Source organism: Pavona decussata, unplaced genomic scaffold (genome assembly GCF_977016875.1).
Source record: "Pavona decussata unplaced genomic scaffold, jaPavDecu1.1 SCAFFOLD_705, whole genome shotgun sequence".
Taxonomy (NCBI): domain Eukaryota; kingdom Metazoa; phylum Cnidaria; class Anthozoa; order Scleractinia; family Agariciidae; genus Pavona; species Pavona decussata.
The window spans coordinates 1-19,234 of NW_028145897.1; the positions used below are offsets into that span (position 1 = coordinate 1).

At 39.4% G+C, this 19,234-nt stretch overlaps 2 protein-coding genes across 2 annotated transcripts in view; both read right to left on the bottom strand.

The window, feature by feature from the left end:
• Positions 1-133: 133 nt before the first annotated feature.
• Positions 134-19,234, bottom strand: part of LOC146448984 (uncharacterized) — a gene marked incomplete at its 3' end in the record, with an annotated part of 85,567 nt that continues 66,466 nt past the window's right edge. Inside the window, exons 76-92 of the mRNA XM_085102062.1 lie at positions 15,705-16,051; positions 14,654-14,894; positions 14,110-14,145; positions 13,501-13,844; positions 12,615-12,858; positions 10,805-10,930; positions 10,087-10,212; positions 9,816-9,932; positions 8,571-8,696; positions 8,213-8,329; positions 7,583-7,708; positions 6,856-7,202; positions 5,885-6,128; positions 3,970-4,095; positions 3,486-3,611; positions 2,184-2,309; positions 134-269 (exon numbers count right to left, since the gene is read on the bottom strand). Coding sequence (XP_084958188.1) covers positions 134-269; positions 2,184-2,309; positions 3,486-3,611; positions 3,970-4,095; positions 5,885-6,128; positions 6,856-7,202; positions 7,583-7,708; positions 8,213-8,329; positions 8,571-8,696; positions 9,816-9,932; positions 10,087-10,212; positions 10,805-10,930; positions 12,615-12,858; positions 13,501-13,844; positions 14,110-14,145; positions 14,654-14,894; positions 15,705-16,051 — 3,055 coding nt within the window. The remainder of the gene's footprint in view (positions 270-2,183; positions 2,310-3,485; positions 3,612-3,969; positions 4,096-5,884; positions 6,129-6,855; positions 7,203-7,582; positions 7,709-8,212; positions 8,330-8,570; positions 8,697-9,815; positions 9,933-10,086; positions 10,213-10,804; positions 10,931-12,614; positions 12,859-13,500; positions 13,845-14,109; positions 14,146-14,653; positions 14,895-15,704; positions 16,052-19,234) is intronic.
• Positions 4,399-5,796, bottom strand: LOC146448985 (uncharacterized). Its single transcript, XM_085102061.1, has one exon. It carries the CDS (start codon positions 5,753-5,755, stop codon positions 4,589-4,591), a length of 1,167 nt encoding a protein of 388 aa, XP_084958187.1. The 5' UTR covers positions 5,756-5,796; the 3' UTR covers positions 4,399-4,588.

A 19,234-nucleotide genomic window follows, 5' to 3' on the forward strand; every position in this document is an offset into this window, starting at 1 on the left:
GAAGCTGATATTTGTTTGCATGAACTAATAAAAACTTCATAAAGCTTCACGTTTCATAAGGAGCTTAATATCGAAAAAAAGAAAGAAAGGAAGAAAGTAACAAAGAAACAAACAAAAGGTTATGAGTGTTCACCATAACAGAACATTTATACCTGTACAAGTCTTGCCGTCTCCCGTATATCCTCTGCGACAGCGACATACATGGGATCCTTCAGTATTGAAACACCGTGCGTTGGAGTCACAGACATCCTTCTCACACTCGTTAACATCTGTGTTGAACAAAAAAGGTTTAGAAACTTCGCGCCCCTACCCTCTTTCCAGAATGAAACGATTGTTACACAGACTTTGATTTCCCAACTTAGTTCTATAATACGAATCAACAAGTTTTTCGAAATTGATTTAACTATAAAAGTTAACGTTAAAAGAGAACGACGTTTCGACCGTCCGACGGTCATTTTCAAGTTCAAAATGAGAAGTAAAATATGTGCTTATATACAATTGTGAAAAAACTAATGAGATACTGACTTAAAAAGCTCTAAGATATTCACATCTAAACAATATAAAAGAATAATAGCGTGAATGATAAATACAAAGGAACGCTAAAAACGATAAAAGGTATTTAAAAGGTATTTAAAAAGTGAAATAATTAAACAAATAACTTCGCGCGGATCGAGTCGCATTGTTTGTTCAGTTTTGGCTTTAGGTCGCGAATAAACAACATCTCGAAGACCAGGCAGTCGAGTTTGCTCTGACACTTTCTCAGGATTCTGAAGTTGCTTTTAATGGTCTCTGGATCCTGTCCATGCTCGTCCTTTACATGATTGCCAATTGCTGATCGTTTGTGTTCCTCCACACGTTGATGTAAGTGTCGACTCGTGAAGCCAACATAGCCTACATCGCACAGACCACATTTGAAATAATAAACAACGTTTTGTTGATTCACAATGGGAGGTTTATGCTCCTTTGGTTTGATTTTGCTCTTAATCTTCTGACTTGTGTAGACAGGATGGACATCAGCATCGATCTTTCGGCTGAGATCACTAAGTTCGTGTCTTACCGCGTTCGCCGATTTCTGGTCTTTGAAAGGTAGGACGATTCTGACGAGAGCTCGTTCGTCGGATACCCGTTGTTCAGGACATGCATTCTCAGTAACTTTCGTTCCAATAAAATGTGTGATGGTGTTCTCTACGACGGTTTCAGGATAATGCAAGCGAGAAAAAATCCCTTTAAGACGTTCACATTCCTGATGGAAAAAATGCCAATTCGAAGAGAGTTTGAACGCCCGGTTTAACATTGTTTTCAGCAGAGAATGTTATCATCATAACATAAACATAAACCTCCCATTGTGAATCAACAAAACGTTGTTTATTATTTCAAATGTGGTCTGTGCGATGCAGACTATGTTGGCTTCACGAGTCGACACTTACATCAACGTGTGGAGGAACACAAACGATCAGCAATTGGCAATCATGTAAAGGACGAGCATGGACAGGATCCAGAGACCATTAAAAGCCACTTCAGAATCCTGAGAAAGTGTCAGAGCAAACTCGACTGCCTGGTCTTCGAGATGTTGTTTATTCGCGACCTAAAGCCAAAACTGAACAAACAATGCGACTCGATCCGCGCGAAGTTATTTGTTTAATTATTTCACTTTTTAAATACCTTTTAAATACCTTTTATCGTTTTTAGCGTTCCTTTGTATTTATCATTCACGCTATTATTTTTTTATATTGTTTAGATGTGAATATCTTAGAGCTTTTTAAGTCAGTATCTCATTAGTTTTTTCACAATTGTATATAAGCACATATTTTACTTCTCATTTTGAACTTGAAAATGACCGTCGGACGGTCGAAACGTCGTTCTCTTTTAGTTCTACAATGATTCTACATTTTGGTTATTGCCGTCAGTTTCTGAAAATGACGAAATTAACATGGTAATTTTTCCACAGTGTTGGAAAATGTTTCCTTAAAATCGTTCTGAGAACTGGAGGAATTCACTATTGATCGCACGGCAATGTATTTTAAATAACTAAAATAACAAAAGGCAGACCTACAAAGCTTAAGTTCCGTTCCCTTGCGATAGACACTTGACTGACAAAGGAAAACTCACGTGAAATACTTCTGGATCGCCAGAGGTGCCGACGATTCCGAAATGTAAATTCAATAAAAATGTTTTTTAATTACCTGCACAGTTTTTGCCATCTCCCGTAAACCCTACACGACAGCTACAAGTATACGATCCTTCAGTGTTGCTGCACTCAGCTTTGGTGTCACACTCGTTTGTTTCAGGGTTGGCACATTCATCGATATCTGCAAGGAAGAACAAATGTTGCATTACAATGAAATGTGATTCCTTTACCGAATAACTACAGATTGCAGACACGTTGAAACAAACGACCACAACTGGATGTACTGATCGAAATGGGATCAATGCCGTGTTAAAAGCACGTAAAAGATGTATTTACAACAATGAACAATTATACAACTCTACAGTTCAGTTGGAGTTCTGAACTATATTCACGTACAAGATACCCCAGGTAGGTTTTTCACCGTCAGGGCCCAATTGTTCAAAGCCCGATTTAGCTAATCTTCGGTTAACGTGAACTTTCATTCGAGTTTTTTTACTAATTAGTGAAGATTCTTCAAGAAGATTATCGTTCCTCAGTTTTGCTTAAGACTTTTCTTTACCGTTAACTCAAAATTAGCTTTAAAAAATGTTTTTAATGAGCGAGATGAAAACCTCGGTTAATTTTTAATCGGGGATTAGCGTTAATCGGCTTTGAAACAACCGGGCTCGGGCTTTTTTTCTTCTGTCACCAATCAGGTCAAATGGTCAATAGAACGCTTAGAGAGGCTCGCAACAGTTTTTGCTGACCGTGGAGTATATCATTTTAAATCAAAATTTCGCATGGAATCCACTGATGCTTCGATTTCCCTCATACTAAAACACCTTTTCAAGCTATGTTCGATTTTTTGTTGGTTTCCAAGGAATAGCTGTTACCATAGCAACGGCGAGACAAAGCCCGTCGATTCTCTGTAAATCTTGTCTGACACTTTACAACGAAACTTTCAGGATTTGAACTTAACCTAGTAAACTTGTTGGCAAACGTACAAAAAAAAAATTGGGAGAGCGATTTCAAGTAAATAAAGAACCAATATCTACGGCTGATGTAAGTCACTCTCGCATTCATTTGCCGCATACGTATTTGAATTTAGCTCTAAAGGACAAGACTTAATCGTTACATCGTGCTCTTTGTAAAATTTTAATCTCTTCCCCCTGATGAAAGCTTAAGTTTCAGCCGAAACGTTAAGATTTTAAACATTTAATTACAGGCAATTTCTTTACCATTTACCAGAGTAACATTTTATTTGTTACTATAAGCCAATATTATTCTAAAAAAAATGATCCTTAATATAATAACGCTCACAGGAAACTAACAGCAGTCACAGGTTTAAGGGCGGGACCCAAATGGAAAAAATAACAACCTGTACAGCTTTTGCCATCTCCTGTATATCCTACACGACAGCTACAGGTATACGAGCCTTCAGTGTTGCTACACTCGGCGTTGGTGTCACACTCGTTTGTTTCAGGGCTCGCACATTCATCGATATCTGCAAGAAACGATAACCACAACTTATTGAAATCTACAGAAAAACAACCAGAGCCCATCAAAACGGTTGAATTCATTGTCGGTTCTGACCGGCCAGACAAATCAAAAGTAAGGTAAACAGTGAGATGAACGATTATCTGTGTCATCGAAAACTGGTTGATTGCCATCAAATAGACCGTTTTACGATCTTCTTTACTTCTTCCTGTAACGACCATGTTTTCTAATCCCGAGTGTGGTCGCTGAAACGATAAAGAACTAACATGCATTCTGAATAATAAGTAATTGTCAATCGCTTGAGGCTAAGGAAGGATTTCACAACCCAAATACAAATGAACCTTATGAATAAAATGGCAACTTGCCTTCACACGTTCTGCCATCGCCCTGATATCCACTGCGGCAGCTGCATAAATAGAATCCTTTGGTGTTGGTACACTCAGCGTTGGTGTCACACTCGTTTGTTTCAGGGCTGGCACATTCATCGACATCTGTAAATTAGGAACAAGAGATGAATTATTGGGTAAAATACTTTAATTACCATACTAGGCCGTCTTTTATTGGTCATACCATAACGCGGTGAAAACAGTAGCCATTGAGGCAAAAGAGTCTAGAAGAGTTAATGAACATTATTACATTTACATAATAATAATAATAATAATAATAATAATAATAATAATAATAATAATAGTAATAATAATAATAATAAAAATAAAATCTTTCTTTATTATAATATTCCAAGCAAAATTGATATTTACAAGTTAAAAGTAGAAAAAAAAAAAAGCTATTAAAACCTATTTACAATTCAATATTTAAAATTCATTTCGATTAAAAAAAAAGCGACTATTTCCAAGTACAACAGAGCTATTTTCAAGCACAATTTTTTAACAATAGTAAGACTAAAATTTTGATGAAATAAAAAAGTTGTTAAAAAGATCCTAAAATACTAATTTACAACGTCACGCCATCATTCACTTTCTAAAATTAGCGGAGACACGCTTGGCTAGCGTTTAAGCGGCAGTCATCAATGAAATCCCCAAATGGAATTTTGTGAAAAGGTGTCCTGGAGCCTCGTACGCATGTGTGTACCGACTTTAAAATCTCAAAAGAAAGCAATGTTCTAATCCAAGTGATAGTAATGTGATAAGGTTCCTCATTCTTTTCTGAGAGCTTCTCGGCTAGGCGTTTGAGAAAACAATTGCAGTCGGCTCCCATCCCACCGTTGGTTCCAAAAACTAGGGGAGTGAAAGATCCCATTTCAACGTCCAGCACCCTCTGTTGGTACTTCCGCTTTTTCTCTTCTTCCTGCTCTTTAAAGATTGTCGATGTTGCTTTTCCCTGGTTACACTTGGAGTTAACATGCGTTACTCTGACATCGAAAAATGCTGTAACTCCTCGAGACCAAAAGCCCCCTGCCTTCATGTCCAGTCTTGCCTCCGGACTTGTCACCGCGCTTCTGAGGTTGAATTGCTCATTGTCGAGAGGTTGTAGTTGTGGTTCGACTTCAACGTTGGTGCAAACCTTACCAAGAAAAGAGGTAAGTAGGTTGCGGACGCCATCATGTCTCTGCGCCACGAACCCTCCCTTTTTGCATGACAGGGCATGGCAGACGGTATACTTCTCCCCACAAACACACTTGCTTGGTAAATCAGACAGGGGAAAATTATACCTTAAACGCAGAGAGTCTCTGAATTCTTGTTTATTCAGCACTAAGCCTTGATCGACAAGAGGTACTGCGGTAAGCCACGAGCTCGCACCCTTGTCTCTCGATTGGTTAACTGACCGCAGCAGATCCGAGGGTAGAGTGGAATCAATACTTTCCATTCTCGATTTCACCGACGCAATTTTTGAAGCTTGATGTTGTCTTTTTAACTCCTCCGTGGACCTCTCGCCTGCCACCATGAAAGTGCTCTGTTTGGTGATGGAATCTACGTGCGATGCTGTTATTGTCTTAGAAGCAGCAAACTGCTGTGGAGCTTCAAACCGTAAGTCAGGTACGCCAAGCCCTCCTTGAGCGGGTGTCAAAGTAAAAAGCTGACGCAGATTGCTAGGGATGGGCTCCGTTTGACCTAATAGTGTTGGGAGGAGTAAGTCGTCAATCGCCTCTTGAATAGGGTCAACGTAATCTTCAAACGACTCTATTGTGCGCATGAAATAGGTAAACTTGGATTTGTAACCCTTCGTGAAAACAGTGTAGGCTGCATTATTATTAATAATAATAATAATAATAATAATAATAATAATAATAATAATAATAATAATAATAATAAATTAAAATACCTAGTACACAGATGCCTCGCTTAATTTCCTTCGCTTTCTCAACCAAGTCCTCAAACGAGTCCACCGTAAAAACATTTTTAGGTCCAGCAGCAATTTGGTTCAGTTCTGAAGGGTCAACGTCATTTCCTATACCCAACACGAACACGGCTGATCCTTTACTCTGGAGGCGAGTGGACGCCTCATCAAGAGGCGTGTAGGCTCCCTGGTCTGTTGTTTGCTTTCCTGCTGTTATTACCAAAACAGGCTGCGCCACAAACATAGAAAAATAAAAAATCAATCAAACTAGTAAAATGCGATAATCATTTTCTTTTAATTGAGAGTTATGGAGTCAAGTAGCGCTCACCGAATTGTTTTCTTTTCTGTACATGAAACTTTTGATTCCTTGCACAGTTGTATCACGTGAATTTTACTGTGAATACTCATTGTCTGGACATTTTATTCGCTAGCACTTCTTCAATCTAGTCTGCAGACACGACTTATATGCAAATACTACGGGTCATAAAACGTTTTGCAAAGTTCCTCTGAGTAAGTTTCACTAGTGTTTGATATACTCTGTGACACATGACTGCCGAACTAAAACTACAATAGCATACCCTTAGGAATTCTCTTTCAGACAGGAAATCCAGGTATAAAAGGGGCCTGGCCTGGCAATTCTCACCTTAAATTATCAATTAACCATCAGAGAGTAAACAATTGAGACATAACATGCGTCTTTTTCTACGACCATTACTGATAAAATTGGTTTAGTTTTCAAAGTAAAACGGTGCTAACCGAATTAGAAACCAATGTGTTATTGCGGGTGATATTACTGAAGTTTGAAGCAAAATGAGCCTTGAGTCAACACTGAATGGTGTCTAAATTTGCATTAACACCCTACCAGAAAAGGAAAGGTGTGACATCAAGTAGAGGCTTGCCTTTTTATAGCGAAACTTCTTGTTTAAGCAAAAACATCTCATTCAGATTACTCTTACCCTTGATACACCTCTCATTCCACCGGCCTGAGTCAACACTTCCTTGTCTGCCTTATCTAATGCTTTGTCGATTCGCCTTAAACCACCCTGGCATTGTAGGTCACCAACTCGTCTGTTCACTTCGTCGCCGTTCAAAAGGTTTCCAGTTAATGTGTTGAACTTGAGAACCACGTTAGCATCAGTGCTGAATGGGATTAAGGCAATGCGTCCAACAGATGGTGACACATCGAAAAAGGTGACTAAAGTTTGAACAAACTTCTGCACGCGATCCCAGTTGTTAGGATCATCACAGACAGATGAGTCAATAACGAAGGTTGTGTCCATAGGGATTGGGCATGTTTCTACAGCTGGAGGAAAAGTAAAGTTCAAACCTTACTAAAAGTTAACAGTTTCCCGCCATCATTGTTATTCTAAAGTATCGTTTTGGCTTTTTATTGCAATGCTTATGGTGAGGCAAAGGAGGAGATTCGGAAGGAAAGGAAAGGAAGGAAATTGGAGGAAATTGCAACTCGATCTGGTTACTGCAAGGCGGGCGCTAAATACATTGACACTAAAATAAAGTGATATATGTTTTTGTTTTATTTAGTAAGGAATCCTTAACTCTATACAATGCTTTAACGTTACTATAGTATTCTAAAAAGATGCTAACATAATGTGAAAAAACACCAAACTAACCGCAATGGCAGATTTAAGGGCGGGAGCAAAATGAAAAAGAAAAAAACATTACCCGCACAGTTTTTGCCATCTCCGGTATACCCTTTACGACAGCTACAGGTATACGATCCTTCAGTGTTGCTACACTCAGCGTTGGTGTCACACTCGTTTGTTTCTGGGCTGGCACATTCGTCGATATCTGTAAAATAAGGATAATGGTGTTGGATTACAGTGGCATGATATACGTGTTACTGAGGCGTACAAACAAACAATCACATCTGTACAAACCGAAATTGTATGGAATGAATGAAATACATACCAAATATTTACAACTACAGTTACAGTGCAACGAACTCAACCGGGGCCACCGAAAAAACCGACACTTTGAAATTTAAAGAAATGCTCTCGTTTTTGATTGGTTTACAAACTACCAAAGCCAGACTCCTTTGTTGTAAATGTGACCTGTGATTGGCTGATCGATTGTTGGGTGGCCCCGGTTGAGTTCGTTGCACTGTAAATGGCTAAATTCAAACGAAAACAAGACAAACCAGACCTGGAAGCATACCTACCCTCTAACACGCCTTTATCAATGCAAACATGGCCCGAAGACTGACACTCACAGGATCTCCGCAGGCCCCATTTTACACAAAATTCTCAGATGTGTCACGACGAGAGCTCAGCATAAGAAATCATGTATATTTACCTGTACAAGTCTTTCCATCTCCTGTATATCCTACGTTACAGCCGCAAACATAGGATCCTTCAGTGTTGGTACACAGGGCGTTGGAGTCGCATACATCATTTTCACACTCATCAACATCTGTGTGTATCGAAAAATAGAATCAAAGCAAGGTCTCAGGTTTGACCAAAGAACACAGTGTATGTCACAGTGCTAAACTAAACCCATGAATTTACCCATGAAAATAGAGGTTTTGAAGGGTGCAGGTTTACTCAGAAAAATCGTATTATGATGAGATCGAAGATGGTCACTAGAGACGCAGATATTTCTGAAAGTCCAGTAACAACACGAACTCAGTAACCCATCTCAAATATCTCATTACCTGCACAGTTTTTACCATCTCCGGTATACCCTACACGACAGCTACAGGTGTACGATCCCTCAGTGTTGCTGCACTCAGCGTTGGTGTCACACTCGTTTGTTTCAGGGCTGGCACATTCATCGATATCTGGAAATAAGTTATAAGAAATTCATGACTTACAGTAGGAAAGGACTCCTTTAGCCACAGATAATAGTCACGTACGATAAACGACTATATCTTTTCAAATTGAAATTGGGTCTTCAGAAGTAAGCCAATGAGGAAAGATACACACTTCAGTTACAATAAGGTGGCTAAATCTAAACCAAGACAAGATACTACGAAGCTAACAGCAGTTGCAGATTTAGGGTAGGGACACTTGTGATGTCACCCTCTCAACAACCGCCACAATAGTGAGGGAAATGTTACTAGGTCGATGGTCGTAAACTTTTAAATGTGGCGTACTCTCACGGCTCGCTTTAGGTTCACTCCTCCTTCAATTATAAAAGTTCGCTTTTTTTGGAGTTCGAAATTAAAAGAAATAGACTAAAGAACACTCGACGATGTAAATAGCCTTCGTACGTTTTTATTTTGGTGGGTAAAGCGCACTGTTGAATGCCGCAAGAGGAGATCGAGATTGTCGTCCAAGTCAACAGGGATTTCGCGTAAAATGGAGACAGAAAATAGGATGGGGAAGCGTCTGAGGGTGTTCCGTGCTCATTTGCGTATTCTTCTCAGGCGGTCGAAGTCATTTGGCTGTTAACATCGTTGCGCCACGGGTGCTAGATAGTTAGACACCCTAAACAACTAATAAATGCAAAAATTAATAACTACATTGGAAGTTGAGCACGTGTATCGCAGCGGCGTGGTGCGTGGTCTTTGAAGCTGGAGGGTCCCGGTTCGAACCTTCGTACATGACAAAGAGAAAATCTTTTTTTTTTTCGCCAACCACTCCAAAGGCCTTAAGGATTTTTCAAAATTTAGCTTTCTTAAAACTTCTTAAATACGATTTATATTTCGAGTCCTGGGCCAACCAATCACAACGCGAACAATGTTTTATACCTTTCAGGTCACACTTTATTCCCGCATGTCGTCCACGAATCGTTAGTTTTAACGTAGTTTGATGCGAGTACTGCGTTACGGTTACCACTGTTCACTTCTGCATTCACGAGTTGGCTCACAGGAGCCTTTCATTTAAAAAGGCCGCCCTGCCCCGCCAAGTTTTGGATCGGTAACTTAACAGTGTATATCATAGAAAGGAATTTATACCTGTACATGTCTTTCCATCTCCTGTATATCCTACGTTGCAGGCGCAACCATAGGATCCTTCAGTGTTGGTACACAGGGCGTTGGAGTCGCACACATCATTCTCACACTCATCAACATCTGTGTTTAATAAAAGAAATTTAAAAAATTCTCAGTTTTCGCCGGCCTCTCCCGCTCAAAACTGCTGCCGATCTACCAGCTGTAATTTGCTTACTCTTCGATGAAAAGTTTGTTATAAAACAAATTTCGATGAAATGCTTGTGCAAATTATTACCTGCGCAGTTTCTGCCATCTCCCGTATACCCTACACGACAGCTACAGGTATACGATCCTTCAGTGTTGCTACACTCAGCGTTGGTATCACACTCGTTTGTTTCAGGGCTGGCACATTCATCGATATCTGTAAGTAAGGTAGGTGTGACGGATAATATTGAAATGGGATTTCTTTAAGGAAAACACAACTTAGAAACATGTACGTAAAGGCAATCACAACTATTTTAATGTTTGTTGATGAATCTGTTAGAGCAGCTCTTCACACTGCACATTGCTTCGGATTGCACAATTCATTTTTGTTGTTGTTGTTGTTGTTGTTGGCCGGCCAGCTCTAACAAACGACAAGTCTAATATAGAAAAACTTATATCTCGGTTAACGCTCAAAGGAACCTTCCTTAAATGGCCGCTGATCATGTTGTAACACCACAAGAATTGGCGCTCAACAAAATGCTAGTATTACAAATATCTTTCTTAAGCGACCGTCTTTCTTAAAACACCATATTGTTGAAATCCGTTTGAATTGGTCTTCAGTCAAACAATGTTAGAAGAATCTACTGAAGCCGACCACTTTTTCTGATTCCGGGTGTGAGCACTTAAACTGTACGGAACTAACAAGTTCCTTAACTTATGAAGCAATGATATTGGAGGAATCTTTAAGAAATAATTAACACCGGTTTCAACAACTGCAAATGGAGCGTGTGGAAGGAATCGCGACTTACCTGCACACGTTCTGCCATCTCCCTGATATCCACTAACGCAGCTGCATACATAGAATCCTTTGGTGTTGGTACATTCAGCATTGCTGTCACACTCGTTAGTTTCAGGGCTGGCACATTCATCGACATCTGTGAATTAGGCACAAGAGGAGGATTTCTGGGTGAAATGATTACGATAACGTGGTGCTCGCATTTAAATTAATGACTTAGTTGAAAAAATCGCCATTCCAAATGCAAGGCACTTGGACAGTCAATAATTTTAACTTGTGTCTTCGATTTTATCCTCCTGGTATGTGTTGTTTCAACAGGGAATCATTGGTAGTGTTCTTGTCATGAAGTGAGGAACACGACAATAACCAGCAAGAAACACTGAACACTGCACATGCCGACTGGGAGGAGCTGCGTTTTACGGAAACATACCGCGGCGCACATGTGCGACTAGATTACCACGCCAAGCAACCTGATCGACGTGTTACCGATAATAAAATTACCCTGCGTTTTATAGACAAAAAACTGTCAGCAATAATACTTAAGTACCGTACAATTTATTAAGCCACAATGACTTATTTCCAATTGCAGTCAAGGCGCCAGGGAAGAACTTAAATATGTAGCGGCAATGTTCTCAAGTTTGCACTAACTCAATTTATCATTTCAGTGTATAATAATGCTTTTATATTTTTATAACTTACAAATAACTTTGGGATTGGATTATTTGTTATTAGACATATCCTGAATGCGATACAATAAAATTACGTCATCTTGTCTACCTTATCTATCAATTTATCTCCAACTTGGCCATTCTTAGCCGAACATACTTATAAATGGTTTGTTTCCCTGCACTTAGATATCAACTTTTAAAGAACATTTGGCCATTTTTTCGGTTGCCATCGACCCGTTTTATACCAGAGGTACATAATCCGTCCGCAGAAACGTACGGCAACAACTTTTTGCGTCTAGTAATTCAGCTAGTATAAAGACAGGAACAAAAAGGATTATGCGTCTAAACGAGCTTAACTATCTTAAGCCCTATTCACACCAATAAAACATGTTTAATTAAACAGGTGTAACAAAATGAAAACTGGCTAAAGTTGAACCATCGGCTTTGACACAAGATTCAAGTAAGCTTTAACTTATGCTTTCATTTGTGCTAAATCTGTAGTCGACAAGAATCTCAAAGCAGCTTTTAGGAGGGAAACAGTTTTAAAATGTGTTTAACTTAACAGCGTTTAAACGTGTTTAAGCCTTGGTGTGAATGGGGCATTAGATAGGGCATCGTCCAACACGCACAAAAATCATAAAACTCGTAAGACGCACTAAAGATGTTTGCCCAAGTTCCTTTCAGAAGAAGTTTTTTTCTCTAGTATAAACACGGCCGTTGACGCAAAAGCATTCTTGGGATTTTCAAAGTCCCTTAACTAATTGTTACTAATGAGATGAACTAAATGTGTGTTCCTCCTGTTCGCTAAGTTCACACCGCGCTCCAGACGCCATGCTATGTTCCATGCTATGTTCAAGTCACAAATAGCGCAATCACTGCAAACCGCGCTGTTACTGGAGAATTTTGCTCTTGTCAATTTTTTGAAAAGTCTTGTCACGAGGAACATGCTAAACATGCCGGATCTGTGAGTCCTTGCCTTGTTTTTATTTCCAGCTTTGCGGCCAATTTTAGTCCATTTTGATAATAAACACGATAAAAAATGTTATGACTTCATTGTCCATTTTGGATTACAATAGACCAAAGAAATTATTCCAGGATCAGGAATATTAACAACAAAAGGTTTCCTGAGCAAATCAATATACAATGGAAAAATACCTAGCACACAGATGCCTTTCCTAATTTCCCTAGCTTTGTCATCCAAGTCCTCAAACGAGTCCACTGTAAACACATTCTTAGGGCCAGAAGCAATCTGGTTCAGTTCTGAGGGGTCAACATCTTTTCCTATACCCAACACGAACACGGCTGATCCTTTACTCTGGAGTCGAGTGGAGGCTTCATCAAGGGGCGTGTAGGCTCCCTGGTCTGTTGTTTGCTTTCCTGTGGTGATGACGAAAACAGGCTAGCGGAAAAGGAGAGAAAAAAAATACATAAAGTTCAATCTCCTTAGTACATTTCCGTAACTATTTCCCATTATTTGTAAAGCACTATCAGACAGTTTTAGAAGTAATACATCAAACACGAGAAGGTGCGTTTCATCAGATATCCAAACACTGAGAAGTAGGTTGAAAAAGCGAGGCGCAGCCGAGTTGTTTTTTTTAAACGACTTCGAGGTGTTTGGATTTCTGATGAAACGCACTTTCGAGGGTATGTATGATATGGCTTCTCAAATGATCAATAATTCTTGGAGAAGTCAAGGCTAAAGTTGGCAAAATTTTATGGTAATAAGGAACACATATCCAAACCATGGTCACAGTAGTGATTTTCTTTGTTTTCTCTTGACGAATTATTAATGAGTTTGAGAAGTCAATATACACATTCAGTTAATGGCTTCTCCTACAGCTGTTGTTGTGAACAGTCATTTCCTTGTCTTTTTTCCTTTTCATATTGAGTCTATAATTTAAAAACGGATCAGCTAACAAGATTTGTTTTTCAAAAGTCCTTTGAAGTAGCTTTTACTAGAAATATTGTCGTCCAATAAATCATAAATAAACAGACGAATAACAAGCATGAAATAACGTATATTCGCTCAGAATTTTCTTACTCTTGAGACGTCTCTCACTCCACCGGCCTGACTCAACACTTGTTTGTCTGCCAGCTCTAATGCTTTGTCAATTCGCCTTGAACCACCCTGACACTGCAGGAGACCAACTCGTCCGTTCACTTCATCGCCGTTCAAAAGGTTTCCAGTTAATGTGTTGAACTTGAGCACCACGTTGGCATCAGTGCTGAATGGGATTAAGGCAATGCGTCCAACAGATGGTGACACATCAAAATACGTGACCAAACTTTGGACAAACTTCAGCACACGATTCCAGTTGTTAGGATCATCACAGACAGATGAGTCAATAATGAATGTGGTATCCATAGGTATTGGGCATACTTCTACTGTTGGAAAGAAACAATTAGAACGTGTTAAACGGTCAAACCCTATTCAAGTTCCAACATTTCAAAGACATTGATTGGTTTCACTGTTTCAAAAGCATTTCTTTTGGTGGAGATGAAAAGTCGGTTACGATTTTCAGCTACTGCAGAGATGCATTCTCTAGATAACAAATTCCCAAACCAAAAGAAAATAGTCAGAGCGCAACAAGTTTGAACAAGGTCATCATCGAAGAAGCAAAGAAATTTCATAAAAATTGACATCACTTACCTGGAGTTGTTGGGACCGGTGCTGGGGTTGTTGGCACTGGTGAAACAAATAAAAATCACGTTGTAGGGCACTACAAGGAGCAACATCTCATAATGAAACCGTGTGTACGTGTTACGGAAACAATAACAGAGGAGTAGTCCAAACTTACAAACTAACTAAACTAAAGTAGACCAGAAAAGAGATCGTTTGTTTGCACCCTATTCGACGCATGGCGCGATAAGGAGTGGTGATAACAATGATTTAACTGCTGTCGTAGAAACAAATTTGAAGCACAAACCAGAAAATCATTTTGTCCAAATACTTTTTATGATAAGGGCAAAAAAGTAGGGATGGGTACATCGTTTCAGTTAGTGCTCAAAGTTAATTGCTTTTTGCTACTCGGAATAAAAAAAAAACGCACCTGTGCGCTTTAATACCCTCTTTGAATCCAATACTTAGTTGGCTCAAATATTTGTAAGCATCCGATTGCTTTGCTGACAAATATCTGCAACTAATAGGTTCTTGCAGGTTCTTTAGATTTTTGAGAATCTTAAACCGCACTTACATGGACAAGAAGTTTGCACAATAGTCTCCGCTACTGGTGTTAGTTCTGCGAAGCTAGCAGCCGTAAACACGTTGTTACTTGAACTAGCAATGTCAGTCAGCTGAGTTCGATCGATATTCGTTCCAATGCCAAGAGAGAACACTGTCACTCCCTTGTTTTTGAGCCCGCGGGATGCCTCTGAAAGTTCTGTGTATGGACCTTGATCTGTTGTTTGTTTGCCGTCAGTGACAACGATTGCAACCTAAGAAAAAATCAGATGTCACAGATTTTAAAAGAGTCCACTAACATAAAGAAAAACTCTTAAAACAGCTTCGCATGTATTGCATTGAACTCTTGCGCCGAAGATGCCCAAAAATGTCAATTTACTAGTGTTGTAAGGATCTATTCCTTGAGAACTTCAGTGTAAAGGATTATCCCTTAACATCTACCATATTACCACGTGCTTGCCTTTCCCGCTCAGTACAAAATATTAAACAATCAGAACCTTCAGTTCAGCAGTTATATATAAGGCAAACACCGGCGTAAAAAAACAAAACACTTTAATTTGAGAGGAAAATAGTTCATATATTACGTTAAAGGGGTAGTGTCACCTATTTTAAGTGTCACTTACTTCGAATAGCCAAAAAACATACAGGAATGGATGTAAACGTCAAAATAATGGTTCGTTTTGTGAACAATAATCTTACTAGTGCACAAAAACTAGTATCATTCATCTTTGGCTGCGGATGGCTTGAATGGAAATGGATCGCAACTTGAAAAAATTGGTCAATTTTCTCAAGTTCCTCTTATGTATCTTAGCGAAATGGCCAAAAATGTATTATAGTTTACTCTTCCTTGGAGAAATCATTTCATATTTCCCTCCTGGTGTTCTAAGAGCAAATCTCGTGTTAGAAAAGAGGTTCTTTAACAAATATTTGAGCAGTTGACCACTGAACATACAGCAAAGGCTCCGTGACAATGCTCCTTTAAAGAAGTCCAAAAATTACGAGAAACAATTAGTTACTTATATGCGTGAAAATATTATGATAAGTATTTAGAATATGTGTCATACCTGTGGCAGTTCTGGTCTCATTCCAGCGGCTGTTGTAAATATCTCTCTGTCAGCAAGCAGCAGAGCTTTATCAATAAACGTGTAACCTCTCTGGAACCTAATCCTATCTATAAGACCATAGTATCCTTCCTCTGTTATTTCAGAGCCAGTGAGCCTGTTAAATCTGAACTCCACGTTAGCCCCGGTACTATAGGCCAAAACAGCAACGTGGGTCTTGTCTGGACCGACATTGAAGGCTTTAACCATGTCTTTCAGGAACTGTAGCATCTTTAGCCAGTTCCTCCTACCAATGCTTCCTGATGAATCCACAATAAATGCTACATCGGCCACAGCCTTACACACAAATTCTGAAGAGAGAAAAATATACGGAACTAGCAAAGTTCCTTACCCACCGCAAAGAGCAGAGAGCTTTACTCCGAAGAGAAAACAGCAAATCAAAGTCAAACCATAAGCCATAAAGTTAGGTCAGTTACTCGAGTCTATTTTTCCTCTGGTGACAATGAGACGGGAGAAAGTGCGGACCTTCATACACGCATGGATCTCCCCCACATAACCCAGACCGGTGTCCCCTCTGAGTTAAACAATGTATGTCAGCTGCTGACCTCTCTGCAAGGCCTTCCCCATAGATCGTTTCCAAAGAGATCAGGGTTGGTAGCAGCTCTCTTTAAGTCCAACACAGAGCCCAACGAATATGACACTCTACACCCTTACTTTCTGCTTCAGAGATGACAACGTCTGACAGGTCATCCCCATGAGACGTTAAGAACCATCCTCAGCGTGCGCGTATATACACCATTCCAACCCAGCCTCCAGTTCGCGGATGACACGGTACTAGAGGTACTGTAATAAACTGTCACTTATGATCGTGTACTTTACACTTTCAACAAGGCCGTTTACAGCGACAGTGTTCCTGAAGTCTGAGACTCAGCTCATCCGTCAAGTAAAGTGATTTCAAATTTGGTTATGTTATTCGTTTGGTATATTTCTCCTATATAATCTCTCAAAGGTAAGCTATTAAGTAGTAACCTGGTAACTGTGCATTACAACTTCACACCGATTTAAGTGTGTACCCCAAATTTTGGGGTAGTTAAGTATTCATATATTCAAGCTATTGTTCTCTCTTTTGTCGAACAATTTCCGACAATAGAGCATGTTTCCGAAGATCGCAAAGCCTTTGAAGTAGGTGAGATATTTTATCTTTTGTTTTAGAGTTTTCTGCTGGCCTGTGGAAGCTCCCTGGGGAGGCTAGAGAAATGAGTCACCATGAACACATCGACTCACAACGCGCCGCTCCAGTATCGAGAGTTTTAAAAACAACTTCCCGTCCTGCAAACTAATGAATAATTAATAAACAAATTTCGTTCACTAAACGGATACATGGATTTGCCGATTTGTTTATCTGTCATCTTTAATGACAGCGATCTATAACAGATTCTCGCTTTTCAGCTAAAAGTTAGAGCATCGCTGAATATAAAATGAGGGGGGTGAATAGGGGTATGTAAATCCGCCGATCCGCTAAAATCAATGGCTGAATCCGTCGATCCGCTCAAAAAATCAACTAAATCCGAATCCGCAAATTGTTTGCCGCGTTAGATGATACGCGAGTACAGAGCGACTTCAGTTGTTGGAGTTGCCTTGCGTGATATTGTGTTTTAGCGTTGAGGATGACTATCAACGAAATATTTATGTAACCAACGTCTGTATCGAAACAAAATCTTGCAGATACGAGAAAAAAGAGCAAACTTGAACTTCCTAACAACCAAAATCCAAAATCCGGGCCCCAAAACTGGATAAAACCACGATCCACTGTGATCATAGGATCCGCAGATCCATTAAGATTTCGTTCTGAATCCAGAATCCGGGCTAAAATATTTACCAAATCCGCCGATCCGTAGACCTATTCACCCCCCTCTAAAATGTAAATAAGGTCAACTGAAAAGAGCGCGTGCCTACATAGGCCAAAGAGCTGATGTTATTGTTTGTCAATGCGTCATTAAGTATAAACAGAATGCGACTTCCACGCTGAGTTTCCCTTTTGTTTCTTCCTTTTTTGGTCTGATATTTTGGAATCTCTTTGCTAGAAGCAAGTATTTAGAAACATAAACTTAATTACGATCGACCACGTCTTCACTTGTAACAAATACCAGTTTGCTTACAGTGAATTACAATTGGAACTCTTTTGACTCTTTCATAGCTCCTAAGGTGCTTTCTTTAGGGAATACAAATCAATGTTTTAGCGTTTTCGTAAAAAAAAAGTTATCATTAAACAGATGGTATTGATTTCCACGCGTCGGGAAGATGATGATGCCATGCACAAATTTAATTAAGCATAATAACTTCGCCGCTCTAAGCACCGCTTGGCGAAAAATATCGAAACTCGGCTTACAGTGATCAAAACACCACGTTTAGGATCTCTTTTTAAAGCTCTCAAAAGACTCTTCGTTCACTGATATAAACAACAGCTTAAAGTATTTTGCGAAGAACTTAAAACCATCAAACGTCTGCAGTGATTCCTCGCAGTTCCTATTGATAACAAGAACAAAGGAATACTCTCGCAACTTCGCGGCTCAAGGCTGCTTAATTAGACAATTGTTCCTGTCTTTTGAATTCGCGTCTTGGTCTTCCTGCAAAGTTCTCACCTTTTCTCAACCGAGTAAAAACGAGCTAATTTCGCGGCTGCCGAAGTGAATGCCCAAAGGAATAAAGAGAGCCTTCAGGCAACAAAATCCAGCGGAGTCACCCATTTCTCAATGACACACTTAAATCGGCGTGAAGTTGTAATGGAAAGATACATATCAAGAGAGAAGAAGAGAGAGAGAGAATTAAAGAGAGAGAGAATTAAAACAATTTTATTTTTCGTTATTTCAGTTAGGCCTGTACTAGCCAGGGATGCCGCCGGATAACAAAGGTTGAATGACCAAGAGGAAAACCTGACTAGACTAAAGACACCAGTCCAAGAACACATTCATACCAACAGGCACATTAATAGATTCCATCTATAAACGTTAGTAACATGCTACAGAACTCAAGGCTTTTTAGGAAGAGCATATAGAGAAACAATGCGAGGCATCTCTCTATAGGTTGCACGGTGCAGAGTGAAAGATATGGGACCTTCTGGCTGAGGAATTATGGTTTTACTTATGCATTAACTCCTGGGCCCGATTAAGCTAATCCTGGGTAAATGTGAAGCTTGATTCGAGTTTAATTACTAATCAATAAGCATTTTTCAAATAGATTTTTGCCCTTCAGTTTTGACTCAAACTTTTCTTTACTGTAAGTTTAAACTCAGCATTGAAAAACATTCTTAACGAGCGAGATAAAAACCTCGGTTAACTTTTAATCGGGGATTAGCCTTGACCAAATTTAGAACAACAGTGCCCAGATTTCTATAAAACCTTTATCAATCACTCTTGCCGCACTGGGTTTTCCGTTTTCGTTGAATACCTCCACAGGCATTCGCAAATTTAAATTTACGGCTGAACTTTTACGTAGCAACTTGGTTTATTTCTCTGTTCATACGCTAACATTCA

What these genes read in the sequence shown, in the direction of transcription:
- LOC146448985 (XM_085102061.1), bottom strand. Translation starts at nt 5,755, where the DNA reads ATGCGCACAATAGAGTCGTTTGAAGATTACGTTGACCCTATTCAAGAG.